The 17,813-nt window shown below is 48.8% G+C and overlaps 2 protein-coding genes across 2 annotated transcripts in view; both read right to left on the bottom strand.

The window, feature by feature from the left end:
* The window catches only part of LOC113404958 (tetratricopeptide repeat protein 4-like), a 12,577-nt gene extending 10,455 nt beyond the window's left edge, over positions 1 to 2,122 (bottom strand). Inside the window, exons 1-3 of the mRNA XM_026651778.2 lie at positions 2,000 to 2,122; positions 1,727 to 1,829; positions 1,131 to 1,193 (exon numbers count right to left, since the gene is read on the bottom strand). Coding sequence (XP_026507563.1) covers positions 1,131 to 1,133 — 3 coding nt within the window. The 5' untranslated portion in view covers positions 1,134 to 1,193; positions 1,727 to 1,829; positions 2,000 to 2,122. The remainder of the gene's footprint in view (positions 1 to 1,130; positions 1,194 to 1,726; positions 1,830 to 1,999) is intronic.
* LOC112120540 (maestro heat-like repeat-containing protein family member 7) lies at positions 1,788 to 17,425 on the bottom strand. The gene is given in 12 exon segments (XM_029911576.1): positions 1,788 to 1,829; positions 2,384 to 2,539; positions 6,343 to 6,483; positions 7,463 to 7,542; positions 7,545 to 7,564; positions 7,677 to 7,814; positions 9,007 to 9,170; positions 10,077 to 10,215; positions 13,797 to 13,951; positions 15,153 to 15,203; positions 16,216 to 16,311; positions 17,276 to 17,425. Coding segments are annotated over 12 exon segments (1,332 nt in total).
* Between the last annotated feature and the right edge of the window lie 388 nt (positions 17,426 to 17,813).

Genomic DNA, 17,813 nt, shown 5'->3' with positions numbered 1-17,813 from the left:
CGCGGCCTGGGGATCAGGGACAGCTCCTCCTGCCCCATACAAACCCCAGGACAGCCCCCTCCCTAGGGCCTGGGGATCAGGGACAGCTCCCCACACCGTGTACAAACCCAGGGACAGCTTCCATGCAGGTTAGGGAGAGCTCCTGCCATGTCATACCAACCTGGGGACCACTCCCCCCAACTCAGCCTGGGAGTCAGGGACACCTCCCCACCTTCCCCCTAGGGACAGGGCTGAGACACAGCCCCTCTTCTCCCCGCATCCCCACAAACAGGGCCAGCTCCCTCTCAGCCCCCCGCAGCCCCAGGGACAGGAGCAAAGAGAGGGAATAGCCCCTGTCTCCCAAACACAGCAACCAATGAGGAAAACCCAGAGGGGGAAACAAGTGCCTAGAGTCAGGTCTGGATACTGCCCTGGAAGAGTGAAGCCTGCTCCCACACAGGAACAGCTCTACCCTTGGGGGAATGGGGAAAGAAACACCCCAACTGTGTGGGTCAGGAAAGCTCTCAACTGATAACTGTGCAGCAGAGAGCTCAGTGAGTAAAGAAACCACAGACACGCTCTCTGAGGAAGGCACCTGGCACTGTCTAACATCCGGCTATTACATGTGGCCAACACCCACCAACACTCTAATTCTGCTCCAAAAAAGAAGTCAAGATTGCGTGGCAGGCTTTGGAGACAAAGATGATTCAAGGTTACAGGTCTGGTTGACAAGGAGGATGGTGGTGTTGCCTACAACATTGGAAAAAGGGAGTAGTAAAAGAGTTTAGTTCTGGTCATACTGAGTTTGAATTAATGGTGAGCCAACCAATATAAGATGCTGGACAGTGTGTGTAAGAAAAGAGACTGAACTTTGAGAGATGGGTCCAGAGTGGATTTGAGAGTCATTAGTGTTGATAGAACTGGTAGTCAAACACATGCGATTGGGGGTGCCACCAAGAATAAAGCATAGAGGAAGAAGAGGTATAGATTCAAACTATTACCAGTACTATTTATACAGTTCTTGCACAGCAAAAGTACTGATCTTTGTGCATATAAATCCCAATGCCTCCTCAGACACACATACACACTCACACACACACACACATACTCATCCAAGGCCATAGGAATTTAAAAATGAGGTATTTACTTACCATTACTTATGATGTCCAAATCTTTCATTCTCATCATGTTGTCCATGTGCATAACCAGGAACCCTGAACATGCCATTAAAAGCAGGGAATTCCCGTTACTCTCCCACCCTCCGATAGGGACTTGCACAGTTTTTGTCTTTCACACAAGGATGCCGTCAGGTATTTGGACAAGTTCCTAAATTCTGAAATGGAGAAGCTAAGGAGATAGGACTTGATTAAAAAGCCCACTGAAGTCAACTGGAGTCTTTCCACTGACTCCAATGAGCTTTGGATTGGGGTCATACTGAGAGGCTGGCTTTCAAGATGATGACATACATTTTTGCAGAGAAATTCCTATAGGAGCATCCAGGGGAATCTTGGAGGTTCCCACAGGATTAGTTGCTGATGGGTGGGGCCCTTAGGGGTATTCTGATAGCACAAAATCCAGGAGTGACTCCTGGTTCTGTAGTGCACCAAATACTAAATCCTATAAGGTCAAGAAATCAGGGTATCTGGCAAAAAGCAATTAACTTGCAGTACTAGAGGGAACGGCGCAAAAGATTGAAAAAGTGCTTCTATGGAATTTGCTAAAGAAATGCACATTTTTCTGTATTTACCTATGAATATGGCTGCAGCCCTTCGTAAAGAAGGCTGTGTGCTGCTGAGGTAGCACTGGCTTTAGAACAAGAACCTCTGGACATTTTCCTGATGTTTCTTCACCTAAGACATCAATAATGCACAAAATGAAAGCTTAATGACAGGGATGGCCCGACACAACTCCTCATAAGCCTACCCACACAGCTTGATAAAAATGGGTATCTTACTCTGTGTAAACCCTCCCTCAACCAAATCAACACGCAGTTCTAACAATGAACCCAGAAATTACTTACAAGATACTGACAGATTTCATCCACATCTTCTTGGTGGTTGTGCCAAGCCTTCCTGTTGCCCACCTGTTTAGGTAGTCTCCATTCCAGGAGTCAATAACATTCATCCAAGACATTCTTACATTTCTACAAGACAGGATGGAGTTCCCACAGTTAAAAGCCTGGGAACTGGCAATATTTTCCAACTGTTAATAACCTGCAATGAAAATGAATCTCCTGGAATTTCTTCTTCACGAGGTGATAGGGAAGCTCTACGTTTTTTCCAGAAGGAAACACATTAGAGTAGATAGATTAGGAGAAGATCCTACATTGAAAGGTGGAGATGGAGAAAGATGTCTGGGGATAGTGATGACTGAGGCTTGGAGCTAAATGACTGTAGGAACTTGCCTCAGCCATGTCAGGGTTGTCCTCTTGCAGGTGCAGAAGTAATGGAATCAAGCTGTCCAAGACATCCTCCTCTTTCATAAGCCCCTGACTCTTCGTCACCTTCTTGACCATTTTTCCAAACAAGGAAATGGCAGCAGAACGCACACTCATTCTCTCCTGAGAGAGAGACACAAACAGAGGAAGTCAGGAAGACAGGGGTCTTGATAGTGAACAGTAGTACTCCTCTTGGTTTGTAATGAAAATTACTGCAATGTTTATGCTGCTCCATGGTCCATATTAGGGCTTTTGACAAAACAATTATTTTTTCGCAAGAAGAGCCTGCTTTCTGTGGAAAATGTGTTTTTTAACTGAAATATGTTGGCCAAAAGATTTCAGTGGAAAATGGGAATTGCAGTGCTCCACAGGAGTTGTAGTCTGTGCCTTGTATTCCCATTCTCCTCTATGGGCCAGCATCCCCAGTTGGACTACATTTCCCATAATGCAGCGGTTCTCAAACTGTGGGTCGGGACCCCAAAGTGGGTCACGACCCCATTTTAATGTGGTTGCTAGGGCTGGCTTAGACTTACTGGGACCCAGGGCCAAAGCCCAAGCCCAAGGGCTTCAGCCCTGGGCAGTGGGGCTAGGGTTGCCTGGGGCTGAAGCCCTTGGGGCGGGCTCAAGCTTCGGTCTCCCCTCCTGGGGTCCTGTAGTAATTTTTGTTGTCAGAAGGGGGTTGCGATGAAATGAAGTTTGAGAACCGCTACCATAATGCATCACACTTTTGGTAAGGGAGAGCTGTGCCACATGGTGTTCGCGATGCATTATATACAGATACAGGGCTTGATCTTTCAAGGTGCTGAGTCCCCTCATCTCCTACTGACTTCATCAATAGCAGTTGAGGGCACTCAGCACTTAACAGGTCAGTATATATGATAAGAGCTGAAATCGCTCTTCTTTCCAGCCTCACTCGGTTGCACAAAGTGTGTAGTGTGACTGAATATGCCATGTACAACATGCGTAGCTGTGGCATATGTGTATCACACCATAAACAGCCCCCATCACATGCCATAGTAGGGGCCTAACCTGTTAGGCATGGCTACAGCATGGGCTGTGCCTCCAAGTCATAGACAGCAGGGTCCACTGAGCTGGGACAGGCACAAGACAACTGTGGTGGGGCAGGAGCAAGAATGAAGGGACTGAAAGCAGGAAGAGTGACATTGTTTCACTTCCATTATTTGATACAACTGATTGCTGGTGTGCAAGGGACATGCTCCTCGGCTCCCCTTCCCTCATCCCTTTCACACACACCGTTGTCTTACATCATCAAAGAGGAGCCTAAGGGGACTGGTGATGCAGCCAACATAACTTGCTACATCCAGGCCTCTGAGAATCTTCCTCACATCAGCAAGAGCCTCCACAACCAGCCTCCCGTCCACTCCACACAAGCTGTTTATCATGGCTGGCACCAGGACCTTTATCTCCTATACAGAAGAAGTTGATGCAGTAACTACCCCACACTGTCTCACCAAGGATTCTGGTTTTCAGTTTAAAAAGAAAACAACCAATGTGAGAATTTTTCTAAATACTGAAAAAGCCCCCAAGAAAATGGCAAGGTTAGCTTAAAATGGACTTTCCACAGAATTCATACCCTGTTCCCTGTAAATTACAGCCTATGTCACATTCTTTCCCTTCCCCTAATTCACTTCTTGGTCTTAGCTATGGTATGAGGCTTTTTTGGGGCTCACCATGTGTGAATATAGGAGGCAAATAAAAAAAAACAACAAAAAAAAACTTTGAAACAAAGCTGTCGTAAACAGATAGTTAAGGGTTAATGCCTCTTTTACCTGTAAAGGGTTAAGAAGTTCACCTAGCCTAGCTGACACCTGACCAGAGGAACCAATGAGAGGACAAGATGGTTCAAAGGGAAGGAAAAAAGTTCCCTTTGTCTGTTGAGTTTCACTTTGGACCAGAGTGGGAAAGCTCCAGAATTCAGCCTCTTATTAAGTAGTGAGTATTAGTGAAGGAAATAAATAGGTTTATGTTTATTTCTTTGTAACCTGTCTTGTGCAATTAGAGGAATAGTCAAATTGGGTATTTTGGGTATTTTTTGTGTGTGTACCTAAGGGTTTGCCCAGGGGAACATCCTCTGTGTTTGGAATCTGTTGTCTGTGAGAGAGCTGGTATGCTAATCTCTCCCAGAGGGTTTTCTTTTACCTTTCTTTTTTTTTAATTAAAAGACTTTTTCTTAATACCTGATTGATTTTCCTTGTTTTTAGATCCAAGGGGGTTGGATCTGGATCCACCAGGAGTTGGTGGGAGAAAGGAGGAGGGATGGTTAATTTCTCCTTGTTCTAAGATCCAAGGGGGTTGGATCTGTATTCACCAGGGAATTGGTGAAGAGTCTCCCAAGGCTACCCAGGGAAGGGAATTAGCACTTTGGGAGTGGTGGCAGCGGACCAGATCTAAGCTGGTAGTTAAGCTTAGAAGTTTCATGCAGGCCCCCACATTTGTACCCTAAAGTTCAGAGTGGGGAAGCAGCCTTGACAAAAGCGGTCATGAGGTTTTCTTTTCCCTTTTGCGTTTATTTCATTGCTAATGACATGACTGATTTCTGCTCACATTTATGCCATGACAATTCAAATAAACGGATTTTTCTAGGACATGACCAGGCACTAAAGTAGCCAAAAATAGACAATGTAAAGGCGTAAAAGATGACACTGTATAATCCTAGCCCTTTTTAATATAATCCACTGGTTTTCAACCTTTTTTTCATTTGTGGAGCCCTAAAACATTTTGAATGGAGGTACAGACCCCTTTGGAAATCTTAGACATAGTCTGTGGACCGCCAGGGGTTTGTGGACCACAGGTTGAAAACCAGTGCTATAATCCATACACAGCCCTCAGATTGCATTTTATCCAATAATGCAGAAATTTATTTCCTACCCTGTCTCTAGTGTGCAGTGTTAGATACCCAATGAGCAGGGCCCTACCAAATTCACGGCCATGAAAAACGCATCACAGACCATGAAATCTGATCTCCCCTGTGAAATCCGGTCTTTTGTGTACTTTTACCCTTTACTATACAGATTTCACGGGGGAGACCAGTGTTTCTCAAATTGGGGGTCCTGACCCAAGAGGGAGTTGCAGGGGGAGTCGCAAAGTTATTTTAGGGGGTCACTGTATTGCCAGCCTTACTTCTGCACTGCACTCAGAGCTAGGTGGCTGGAGAGTGCGGCTGCTGACTGAGGGCCCAGCTCTGCAGGCAGCAGCGCAGAAGTAAGGGTGGCAATACCATACCATGCCATCCTTACTTCTGCGCTGCTGCTGATGGCAGCTCTGCCTTTAGAGCTGGGCTCCTGGCCAGCAGCTACTTCTCTCCAGCTGCCCAGCTCTGAAGGCAGCCCCACTGCCAGCAACAGTGCAGAAGTAAGGGTAGCAGTACCGCAACCCCTCTACAATAACTTCGCAGACTCCTTTTTGGGTCTGGACCTCTGCAATTACAACACCATGAAATTTCAGATTTGAATAGGTGAAATAATGACATTTATGATTTTTAAAATCCCATGACTGTGAAATGGACCAAAATGGACGTGAATTTGGTAGTGCTCTATCAATGAGGATATGCCTCTTCCTTGAAAGTTTCACTGATATCTGTAGTAGCATTTTCAAGTACATCCAGTTAAGAGGGTTTTTTATATGCTTTGCAAGGCTGAGATCTGGAGCAATATTAAATGCTGCTCACTGATCTCAGATCCAGATAAATGGTTCTGGGTCTGCTTTGAAAGGCTGGGATCTGGAGCAATTTTAGATGCTGTTCACCTAGCCTTGATCCAGGCCAGCAGTTCTCTGCACAAACAGGAATGGAGTCTGTTTCACTTCCATCAGCAGAGAGAGTCACTCTAGATTTCTACTAGTGTTACTGATACTTCTGGAGTAATTACATGGATATTGATTGTGTAATGAAATGGATTCCATCTCACTTGCCCTGGCCAGTCTGCCATGGTAATCAGTCCTTTGACGCACAGTGCTCTGATAACTGGATCTGGGTCAGTCAGTCCTTTCAGCAGACGGAGCACGGAATATTTTTCTGGGAGCCGCTTTGCCTGTGGCATATGGAGAAGCTAAAAAGACAAAGAGCAGGCCAATAACAGGCTGCAAAACAGACAGCTGTCTGTCTGTTCTCTGGATGAACATTACCATGAAATTGCTGTAAATGCTCCAGCATGTATGAAGTCTATTTGCCATGCCTAGAGGGGGAATGAAGCCTGCTCCTTGTGCTCAAGGCAGGTAAGAATCTCATTCCAGATGTTCACAGACTCTCTCTTTGTGGGCATGAAGTCTATTCCACGCACCAACAAGTGCAAAAACCATCCCTTGTGTCTGCAGTGGGCATGATGCCCATTCCTTGGGCTGACTATAAGATTTTTGAGATTATGCAGGTGAATCATATGCTACCCAAGCCATGATCTCAGACCACTGGCCAGTGTGTGGGAGTCAGCGTGCTGGCCACACCCCCTTTGTGCAACTACTGACTGCAATGGGAACTCCGGTGCTCAGCACTTATGGACACTGGGCTACTTATTCAGGTGCCTAAAGACGGAGTGGGTACTCAAAGCCAGGTACCCACATTTGAGAATTTTGGCCTGTCTATAAAAGATATTTACATACTATAAACCTACATTTAGGAAAAGAGAAGGAGCACAAACCAAAGCACAGGACTAAAAGGTTTCTATTCTGGTCTCTGCCACAGACTTCTTATGTGACTTGGGGAGTTAAGGCCTTGTTGCCGCAGTTTCCCCATCTGTAAAATGGGGGTGATAACACTCATCTACCTCAATGTGCTGTGGTGGGGAGAAATGTTCAAAGTGTCTTGAGAGCCTCAGAAGGTAGATGCTGTAGAAGGGCAAAGTATTATCGCTATTTCTGACACATGCACATAGTCTCTTGAACACTCTCAAGGGTTATTCAGGCTTTCCCCAAAAGCTCAGTGAATCAGATATAGGAGACACTTGGAGTCCGAGGTCAGCTGACCAGTCCAGAAAGGGAAGATGCAGCTCATGCTCTTTTGTACCACAATAGATGTGAGCCAATAACTTTTACCTCAACGAAAAAGGCCATCACTGTGAGCTTGTGCTGTTTATCACCTCGTTCGAGGAACGGGACCAGAAGGTACAAGATCCGCAAGAATAGTGGACCATGGCTCTGTGGGAGCAAACAGATGCCCTTATTACAGAGGAGGTGAGTCGGCGGGGGGAGCAGTTGGCAGAAGGGACGGATGGGAAGATCTGTCAAGAGCAAAGCTCTCGCCTCTCACCTTGCAAGCAGGCCTACCCCGCGATGGTGCTCCTCAGAGCTAGTGAGCAGTGCCCAGCCTCCCTCCTTCTCAACAGAGGTGAACTCGTAGTGGCATCCCATTTTTAGGAGAAGGGTCTTCACTGTCTTCACAACACAGCTGCAATCAGAGCAAAACCCGCATTAAAGCGACACCAGCCTTGCTCAGAGCAATCCTCTATCCCATCCCCCCAGATACCTGCATTGTGTCAAGATGGGACTCGCAGTGCACTGCAATGTCAGAGATGGCAACCCCAACCCTGCACTGCATGTCCAATGCACAGTCACTGCCCTGAGGCCTAAAACAGGCAGCACGGCAACCGAGACCAAGCCCGCACTGCTCCCATGCGGCACCTGCAGTGCTATAACTGAGCCGTTGAGCCCAATGCCATGCTGCGGGTAAGCGTACTGCAAATAGAAGAGACTGCACTATAACATATCAGTGACACTCCACCCTCCACAGCACACATGCATGGAGCTGTAACATCACTGTTTGTAAGAGAGAGGAGCATTGGGGTGCTGAGGGGTGACTTCACTGGTGGGAGCATCTGGAAAGCATGGAGCTACGATAGAGTCTTATAGATTATTATTTATTTGTATTACAGTAGCACCTAGGAACCCTAGTCCTGGACTAGGACCCCATTGTGCCAGGTGCTGTACAAAGCAAGAAATGAAAGACGGTCTCCGCTCCAAACAGGTTACATCTCAGCATGAGACGAGGACAGAGAGACAGAGCTGGGGGAGCACAAGGAAACAATGAGCCAGTATCAGTCAGCATGGCAGGCAGTGGTCTCAGCACCCCAGCAACCTGACTGTTGTCGAGTTTTTTGTAGGCATCATGGCAAAGGAGCATTTGAAGAAGGGATTGGAAATAGCTTGGCAGATGTTTATGGGGAGCACCACCCATGTGGCAGGGTCAGTGAAGGTGCTTGTTTGACGGAGGCTGGCACTGGGGGGCTGATTGGAGGAAAGAGTCGACCTCTTGATAGTGAATGAAAGATGATATGGATAAGGGATGGTGTCCCTAGCCTCTGTTTGCCAGAAGCTGGGAATAGGTGACAGGGGATGGATCACTTGATGATTACCTGTTCTGTTCATTCCCTCTGGGGCACCTGGCATTGGCCACTGTCAGAAAACAGGATACTGGTCTAGATGGACCTTTGGTCTGACCCAGTACGGCCGTTCTTATGATAGGGAGGGTGGGGGCAAGCCATAAAAGACCTGGAACATGATGACAAGTAACCTATACAGGCAGCTGAACCCAGGGAGGAGTCTGATATACACAGTTAGCATCTCGTCCTTTCAGTAGTTACCATGCAGGGATGAGCTCCTTCCTGGACACCCCGCTGTCGGGCAGGCTGAGCCCAATGGTATAGTGCACCTGAACAAGCAGAGCCATCAGGAGGTGGGGATAGAAGCGTGTCACCGTCCGTGTGCACATGGATACGGATAACACCTCGCACAGAGCGCTGGCTGCCTGGAGGAGGGAAACAAATGCAGCTAAAATCCTCTGCCTCTCCCCAGCCCTTCCATTTCATAGCCAGTCCTCGGCTGCATGGACCCCAGCACGGCTGCTTAGCCCAGGGCTTTGCCAGTAAGAAGAGGTCGGATTGTTTTGTCATGGTACCCCCACCCCTTCGCGTAATGCTCTGCATTGCCATGCAGGAGACCAGGGTTTCAATGCCAAAGAAGAGGCAGCATGGCCTAATGGACAGAGCACTGGACTGGGATTCAGGAAACCTGGATTCTGTTCCCAGATTTGCCACCGGGTGACCTTAGGCAAGTCACTGCCCCACGCTTTGCCTCAGTTTCCCCATCTGTAAAATGGGGACAATGATACGGACTTCCTTTGGAAAATGCTTGAGTCCCACTGACCAGGACCAGCTGTATCTGAGGCTGCTATCGAAGTGGTGTGCTCAGGCCTCGGGGAGACGAAGCACTATGGAGATGGGAGGCAGTGCACCCACCCTCTGACAATGGAGGCAGGAGCTAGCCTGCTTGGACCCTGAGAAGGAGAAAAGAGGAGAGGGAGGAGGTGGAGTGCTGCAGACAGTGGGAGGAGACTGACTGCTCAGTCCCTGTTGGGGGAACAGAGGAAATGGCACCAGTGAGGTCCCCTCCAGGTCATTAAGTAGCAGCTTTGATGGGCTCCGCAGGGAGCTTTGTCCAGCCGTGTATGACAAGATGGCTGGTGTCTGGGACACAGCATTTCCTGCGGAAGGCAAAGAAATGGAAAATGGGAGCATTTTCAGGGCTCTGCCAGAGATACAGGGCAGCGCTCCCCATCCCTTCCCCAGGGAGAATTCACAGCAATATCTCTCTCAGACGTGGACCTCTCTCCTCTTTGAAGAGAGGGGAGAGTCATGTGTGAATTGTTTCTTACAGCTAGAGGTATGATGAAGGCTCTATCCTCAGAGGTACTTGGCCTCTCCTGAAGCTCCTTCAGCAGCACATCCAGAAGTCTGTGGGAGTGACAGATTGCCTCTGTGTTGGCCAGTGTTCTCCACATCCCAGCTGCATCTCTACGAGTTGAGAGAGACAGTCGCACGCTGGATCGGATACATATAGCTCTGCCACACCACAGTCTGACTGGACAAATGACACCTAAACTAGGGTCAGGGGCTCCATCAGAGAGATGGTGACTACAACGAGGCCTCATCCCAGATACCAAGGAAACAAAACTATGTACCTAAAGCAGTAAGTGACCCGTGGTACACGTTCCATCACCTTGAGATAACATGGTGGGCTGAGACCACTGTCAGACCTGCAATCTGCTATACGATAACCAGCCATATTTTTTACCTACAAGATACAGTCAGGTCACACACATGTGAGGTTGTCACAGATAATTGCTGGTTCTACACATATACCTGGCCACATTACAGACCTAGCATCTACAGTGGGTTGGGGATGTACAACCCTTGCCATGAACAGACCATTACTGCCTGCAATGTGAGGGGGCTCCTAGCCCACTGGGTCCTGCTACCACCGGTATGAGATCTCCCACTCTTGGGAAGGATCGTCACAGAGGTGGAGACAAAGCAACTCTGGCAATATTTGCAGTCTTTAGCTTCCCTTCATCCTGTGTGTAGAACTGGGTATGGGACTGAAGCTGCACGAGTGGCACTGGTTGATTGTCTCCTGGCTACAGATGAAGACAGCACGTCAGCTGCCTTCGATATGGCTGATCATGAAGTGTGCTTAGGAGTAGATGGAACCCATTTGAAGTGGCTTTGCTCCTATATACACGGGATGGCTGAGAGGGTGAATATGGGGAATAGTTTGTCCACCCCCAGACTGATCTTCTGTGGAATCCTGTAGAGTTCTGCTCTCATTTCTAGTTTCAGGTGTACACAAGACTACTAGGTGGGTGACAAAGGAAACATGGGCAATGGTGCCTGCTCTTTGTGAAGGATACCCAGCTGTATATCATCATTACAGCTGATTCGCTGGTGAATGGGACTGGATGGCCCCGCATCTACAGGAGACTGGAGCTTGGATGAGGCTGAGCTGGCTGAGATTCAGCCCAGGCAGGGCAGAGAGATTGTGAGAAGGTTGTGGGACACAACCAGAAAAACCTGTCTAGAATCACATCACCTCCACTAACCTCAATGGAGGACAGCCATTATTTCTGAGTCAGCGTACAGCTCTGGGGTCATGCTAGACTCAAGGCTACTACTGAAGCCCAGGGCACAGCCATGCCAAAGGGCACTTTCTCATCGTGCTTGGTAAGCCAAGCGTGACCTTTGGTTTTGGACATGGGAATTTTGCTGATCTTATCTGTCACCTTGAGATTAGACTCCTGTAATCCACTCGCCCCTTTAGGCTACACCTTGATACCATTCAGGAGCGAAAGCTTGTCCAGAATGCAGCAGTTCATTTCCTGAATGGAGGGAAGCACATCACCTTGGTGTTCTAGGAGCTGCACATGGGCTTCCAAGTGGAATTCCAGGTGTTGGTACGGTGACACTGCACCCATATTCTTCACAGTGATATTATGATATGATTATGACATTGTTATGATGTATTTTATGCAAGGTAGGTCATGTGAGATATCATTGAAAAGGCTATGATTTGCTGAATATGATTATCCTATTTGTACGCAGGTATCATTTTTGTATCTGAAGTTAGGCATATTGACTATGTATCTGTATTTCAAATGTGTTTAACCTGGGGAACGCCCACTAGGCAAAAGGCTCTCAGTCTAGATGGCTGGCTGGGAAGGGCCCATTAAAGTTAATGAGCCATTAGAGAGAACAATAGGCCTTCAGAGAAGCTTATCTCCCACCTGGGGAGGCTTCCTGAGGACTCTACAGACAGCCTCCGAGTAATAGCTGCTATGACACTACAGGTACATGTGACCTGGTCACCTAGTGCTGGACTCCATCTTGGGATGTCAGTATTTTTCCACTGACTGGCATGGGAACCAAGCTTTGAAACAAAGGATTCCTGCCATATGCAAAAGCTATATAAGCAGGGGAGTGACATCATCAGGGTTCTTCACTAACTCCCTCACCCAAGGAGACTCCTGGAAACATCTGAGGAACAAAGACTGAACTGGGAGAAGTGCTGGACCCAGACTAAAGGGATTTTTAGCCTGTGAATGGAGCACTTGGGGATTTCAAGCTGTAAGCAAGTGCAGCTTGCCCCTTAAGAATCTACAGCCTGCTTGTATCATCACTTAGGATGAGAATTTGCTATCCATATCAATCTATGTAGTACATTAAGCTTAGGTTGTGTTTTTTGTTTATTTGCTAGGTAATCCGCTTTGATCTGTTTGCTATCACTTAAAATCTATCTTCTGTAGTTAATAAACTTGGTTTTGCTTTATCTAAAACCAGTGTGTGGAAGTCATAACTCAGGGCAGAAAGCTGTGGTATATTCCTCTCCACATTGAGGGAGGGGGCGAATTTCATGAGCTTACATTGTACAGTTCCCCCGTGCAGTGCAAGATGGTATAATTTTGGGTTTACACTCCGTAAGGGGTGCGTGCCTTATGAACTGGGAGATGCCCTAGCTGGAGCCTTCCCGTGCAGTAGCTGGTCAGAGCATCTGCATGTAACTGCAGCTGGGTGTGTCCCTACCTGTATGTGTGCTGGTGAAAGTGCAGGCTGAAGCCTGAAGAGAGCTTGTCAGCTTGTCACAGCAGTACAGTGTAAAAGGGAGCCCAGGCTGGTGGGTCAAGGGGGCTCAGTGGTATCCCACTTCCAGATGGCACCCCCAGGGGAATCCATCACAGGTACCAACAAAGAAAGCGCTGTATGTCTGGGTTACCTGGGAGTCCATCTCTCCCCATAACATATTGCCATAGCTGCAGCTTCTGAAAGCCCTCAAGCTGCAATGCCTTTGATACAGAACAGTGGGAGCTGTGGAATGTATTTTCCTTGTTGGTCTGCTACAGCCTGGACTGGTCACCCTTCGGAACACACCACAAAGCCCATCTTTTACTCTGGCTGTTTGGGGAGGAGACAGGATAAGGGTTGAAGAGGGTTATTCAATGGCCTGGGGAAATCATGTTTTGGGACTGTATCTGACGGTGGTTGTGGGGGGCAGGAGCAATGGACTTCAGCCATCTACTGTGACTCCTCCCCCCCACCAACTACTGTGAATTTTAAGTTGGGGTTGAGGCATCCAGAGTCTAGGGAGAGCATGTCCAGCAATGGTACCAGTGCACGCAAGAACCCATGTACACATGCAGATTTTTGTTTTTCAAACACAGGCAGCTGTACATGTGGTCATGCACCAATTCTGCAGACTGAGAATTTAGCCCCAGGTGCTCTCCTCAGTGGGATTTCCCCCCTTCCACTCATTCCAAGCAAGCGAGTGGCACACATCGAATGGCACAGTTAGTAAATATCACATAGGGCGTCTGGGCAAATCTGTGATTCCTGCCATTATGAGATGGATGGAGAAGAAGCTTCCTGGGCTGGAAGCCGGAGAGGGTCTCATTTCTCAGTGGTTAGTAGTGTAATCGACCCTTGGCAAGAAAGACATTTTCTGCACAACAAGGAAGCTACAGTCTGAGACATCTCAGGAGGAGAGGAAAGAATAAGGAACCCAAAGAGTGAGCTCTCAGTATCCTGGTCATTAGGAAGTTTCATACCTGTCCAGCGGGAGTGGACACTTTAGAAGGGCTGTGGACACTTCTTCCATGAAAGCACGAGCCAGGAAGCATAAGGCCATCATCACTACCTGTCTGGCATGGGAATGATGGATGGCTCTGAGCTGGGAGTGGCTCCTGTCCACAATCTTTGGCACCTAGAAGAAAACAATACAGCTTAGAGAATGTGCACGCACGTGTGTAGGGGGTTCCTTTTGGGGTAAGAATCGGAGCAGAATAGGGCAGACACTATTAATGAGAGCAATTCCACCTTTCTGGAGAGCTCATCAAATAGCTTCGTTCCTGGGGCATACTCTGCCCTTACCCCCTCTGCAGAATATACCCCTTTTAAATGTAACCTTCATTAACAGTGGCTCTGCTCTCCAGCCATCCCTCCATGAGTATTATAGTGCCACCCATCATCTCAGCACCTGAGCACTTCCACAGAAAATCAACAGTAGCAGCAAAGTCCCTAGAGCAGTGGTTCCCAAACTTGTTCCGCCGTTTGTGCAGGGAAAGCCCCTGGCGGGTCGGGCCAGTTTGTTTACCTGCCGCGTCTGCAGGTTCGGCCAATCGCAGCTCCCAGTGGCCGCGGTTTGCTGCTCCAGGCCAATGGGAGCTGCTGGAAGCAGCGGCCAGTACCTCCCTCGGCCTGCGCCGCTTCCCGCAGCCCCCATTGGCCTGGAGCAGCGAACCACGGTCACTGGGAGCCACGATCGGCCGAACCCGCGGACGCGGCAGGTAAACTAACCAGCCCGGCCCGCCAGGGGCTTTCCCTGCACAAGCGGCGTCCCGAGTTTGGGAACCACTGCCCTAGAGGGCTCTCACCTAAAGACCTATTGGGGTTTCTGAACTAATCCATTTATAGCATAGAGAAGGGAAGATGGCCATCTGCTTACAAGCTGTGTTCTAGACTAGTTCTCCGAGAAGACGCCTGTTCCTACAGGGTTAGGGTCCAGCTGTTCACAGGCAGGAGCTTTGGGTCCTCTGAGTTCAGAAAGCCCCCTCTTACCCTTTTGGCACCACATGAGGGAGTAGAGGAAATACAAGCATTCCATAGCCTGGTGGCCAATCTCCTTCTCTGGGTCACCAACATGCAGGGCCAGCCATCCAATCAGGAGCCTCAGCCTGGGGAATTCGTGTGACATCTGAGTGAAAATCAAAGGGGGAAGGAAACAGTGTGCTGGTTTGGTGGACAAGGAGAACCTGTCATCAGTGGCCATAAATATCCCACATGAGGGGAAGAGAGCATGGCCTAGGGCCATTCTTCCTGGTGTCAGGCTACCAGGGGTCAGAGATCACTCACACAGAACTTAGGACTCTCGGCTGCCGCTTGTACAGGCAGACACTGGTGCTCACAGCCCTCACTCGCTCATGAGCTTTCTCTGATGTCATCCAGGGGGCCAAGTGCTGCAGGAATAAGCAAGGGAGGCCTGTGTTAGAAACTGCAGAACAGGGGCATGTGTTGCAGTGAACCCCTAAAGCTGCTCTCTCTCTCTGACCTGATCACCACGGTATTAACCAGACAGGCTGTCTGAGTCCTGCTCCCCTTCAGGATTTGTGTCATGGACAATTCCCCTGACACATACCCTATTTAGAGGTAAATCTGGCTTTAGCCCCATACGGTTCACCTCTGTGTTCATCAGGATTGCAGTGTCCTGTAATCAGCCCACTGCGTTGAGGGACTGCTGCAGTATTCCATCCCTCCAAAGGGCTGGTCCCATTCTCCTTCTGAGCCCTCGGTCATGTCCAGAGAATCAGAGAAGACTCAGGCAGATCGCACCTCCCCCTTCCCTGGACCTCAGGGACTTTCTAGGTAGGAAGCAAGAGGGTTGAATACCACTGAATACCACTCCCCCATCCGTGGATCACTCAATCCCTCTGGAGAGGAAGGGAGAAGTGGGTCCCTCTGCACCAGAGAGCCATTCCTACTTTTCCACGTCTGATTGTCTCTGTAGGAAGGAGAGTGAGAGTCTTTGCTATTGCGCTTCTGGTTTCAAACTCCCCAAGCTAGACAGGAGACCCCAGAGTTAATGCTCCACAAGCTGATGCTAGAGACCCACCTTCCATTCCCACTCCTCTGGGAAAGGGACAGGGGAAAGGGAGAGCCTTGCCATAGCTGTCAGCGACTGGAAGGAAGGACAAAGGGAGTCCTTGGCTGTGAAGAACAGGACGAGCCTCCTGAAAAGTGATATCAAATTTCCTTTCCCCTGTTTTCAATGAAAATGATTTTTCTTTCCACTGCCCTGAAGCAGCCAACACTACACCTGATCTCCGCTCTAGGGAGCAAGACATAGGGTCCCATTCGAGAGACAACAGAAACACAACCCCTCCCGTCTCTCCCTCGCACCCTCCCCTCCTCACACTGCCACAAGATGGCAATGCCCCCACCCTCTGCCCGTACCAGCTCAATGCTGCTTACATCCAAGAAGTTCTGCAGCTCAGCTGGGTTTGGCTTCTCTGACAGGAGAGCTCCCAGCATCACTTCCAGGGCATCCACAGTCTGGTTGTACAAATCCTGAAAAGACGAAGAAGAGCCACAGCACTTGGCATCAGACAAAGCCCGTGATGTCTAGGAGCCTGTCTGTGGGGGTCTTGCGACACCACACACACACACACTTTGCAAGCTCTGCTTCAGACCCCTCCATTGGCTGTTACTGCCAGGAGGCCTGATATGAAACCAGCTAAGACGGCTCCTCCTGCAGCATGGCATAGGACACTGTTCATGACCCAAAGCCCAGCAAGGACTCAGCTTCGTGGTGTGTAATCGTCTCAGCAGGGTGGAGAGAGCTCCTCGTTGCTCTGTTATCCCCAGTCTTTTTTCCACCTCACACAACGCACATGCCTCTTACTCACCAGACACCAAGGGGGAAACTTTTCCAATCAGCTCTAGGAAAACCAAACTTCCCTGGAGACAGTACTTTGATGTGGTGTGAAGGCTTGTGCGCGCCAAAGACCCTGTGAGTTATGCTGGTTAGAGCTGTAACTCCTGGGAGGGACACCCAAGCTGGACATGTCAAAGGGTGGGGACCAGATGAAAAGCAGTCCATGGGTCCTCCAGGTTGGGAGTCAAGTGATAGGCCAACCATCTATCCTCCTAGAAAGGAGTTAAGCTACAGAAACACAACTTCCCAAAGTTCTGCAGAAAAAGAGATGGAACTATCTGGGCCATGTGTTAAGAATGAAGCCAGTGTGTCTGCCGTGGCAGGCGTGCCATTGGGCAGCTGGAAGAACATGGGAAATGGGCTGCCTGAAAGAACCCCTCCATCAAACAGGATCTTGAGAGGGAACCCTATGGGACGTAACACATGGAGAACATGCAGAGAGTGGATACACAGGGATGGTCGAGCCTTGTTTGTGCCTACGCAACATTTGATGGCGCAGGAAGGATTCAGATTCAGGTTCTAGGCAAGCCAAGGGAGTGGGTGTAAACCAACCAAAAGACACAGAGGCAACATGCTCAGAGGAGGACAATGAATTACCTTCACATTTACTTTGTGGCCTTCCTGCCTTTGCAAGGCCTCGATTGAGGGCAGGGCAGAGATGCTGGTAACGCAGACAATGACCACATCCAACTTCTCTTTACCCTCCAGAGGCAGCTTCACTTTGCTAGTAGAAAAATAAGCACCCATTGGAATTCCCGCTGTGGAAGAGGCACCGGAACTTTCATTCTGTCACTGTGGGGCCATAAGAAAGGACGGGAAAACATGGCTGGCAGAGGTTTGTGCTAATGCTTTCAGCATAAAGGAGCAGCGTGGATGAGAACAGCAGGGACCGGGCTAATTATTATTGTTATTTGTGTTACAGTCGTGCCTAGAGGCCATAACTGAGATTTGAGCCCCATTGTGTTAGGTGCCATACAGATTTAGCGACAGGGCCCTGCTTATAATCGAATTACCCAAGACAGGCAGAGGAAGTATCATTACTACCCCCATTTTACAGAAGGGAAATTGAATCACTGACATGCCCACTCAGGAGTCTGTGGCAGAGCCAGGAAGTGACCCCAGTCTCCAGAGTGCC

The sequence above is a fragment of the Terrapene carolina genome, unplaced genomic scaffold (genome assembly GCF_002925995.2).
Source record: "Terrapene carolina triunguis isolate 2854851 unplaced genomic scaffold, T_m_triunguis-2.0 Scaffold102, whole genome shotgun sequence".
Classification (NCBI taxonomy): domain Eukaryota; kingdom Metazoa; phylum Chordata; order Testudines; family Emydidae; genus Terrapene; species Terrapene triunguis.
The sequence above is the reverse complement of the archived record's forward strand: the minus strand, read 5'-3'. Positions and strand labels throughout refer to the sequence as shown.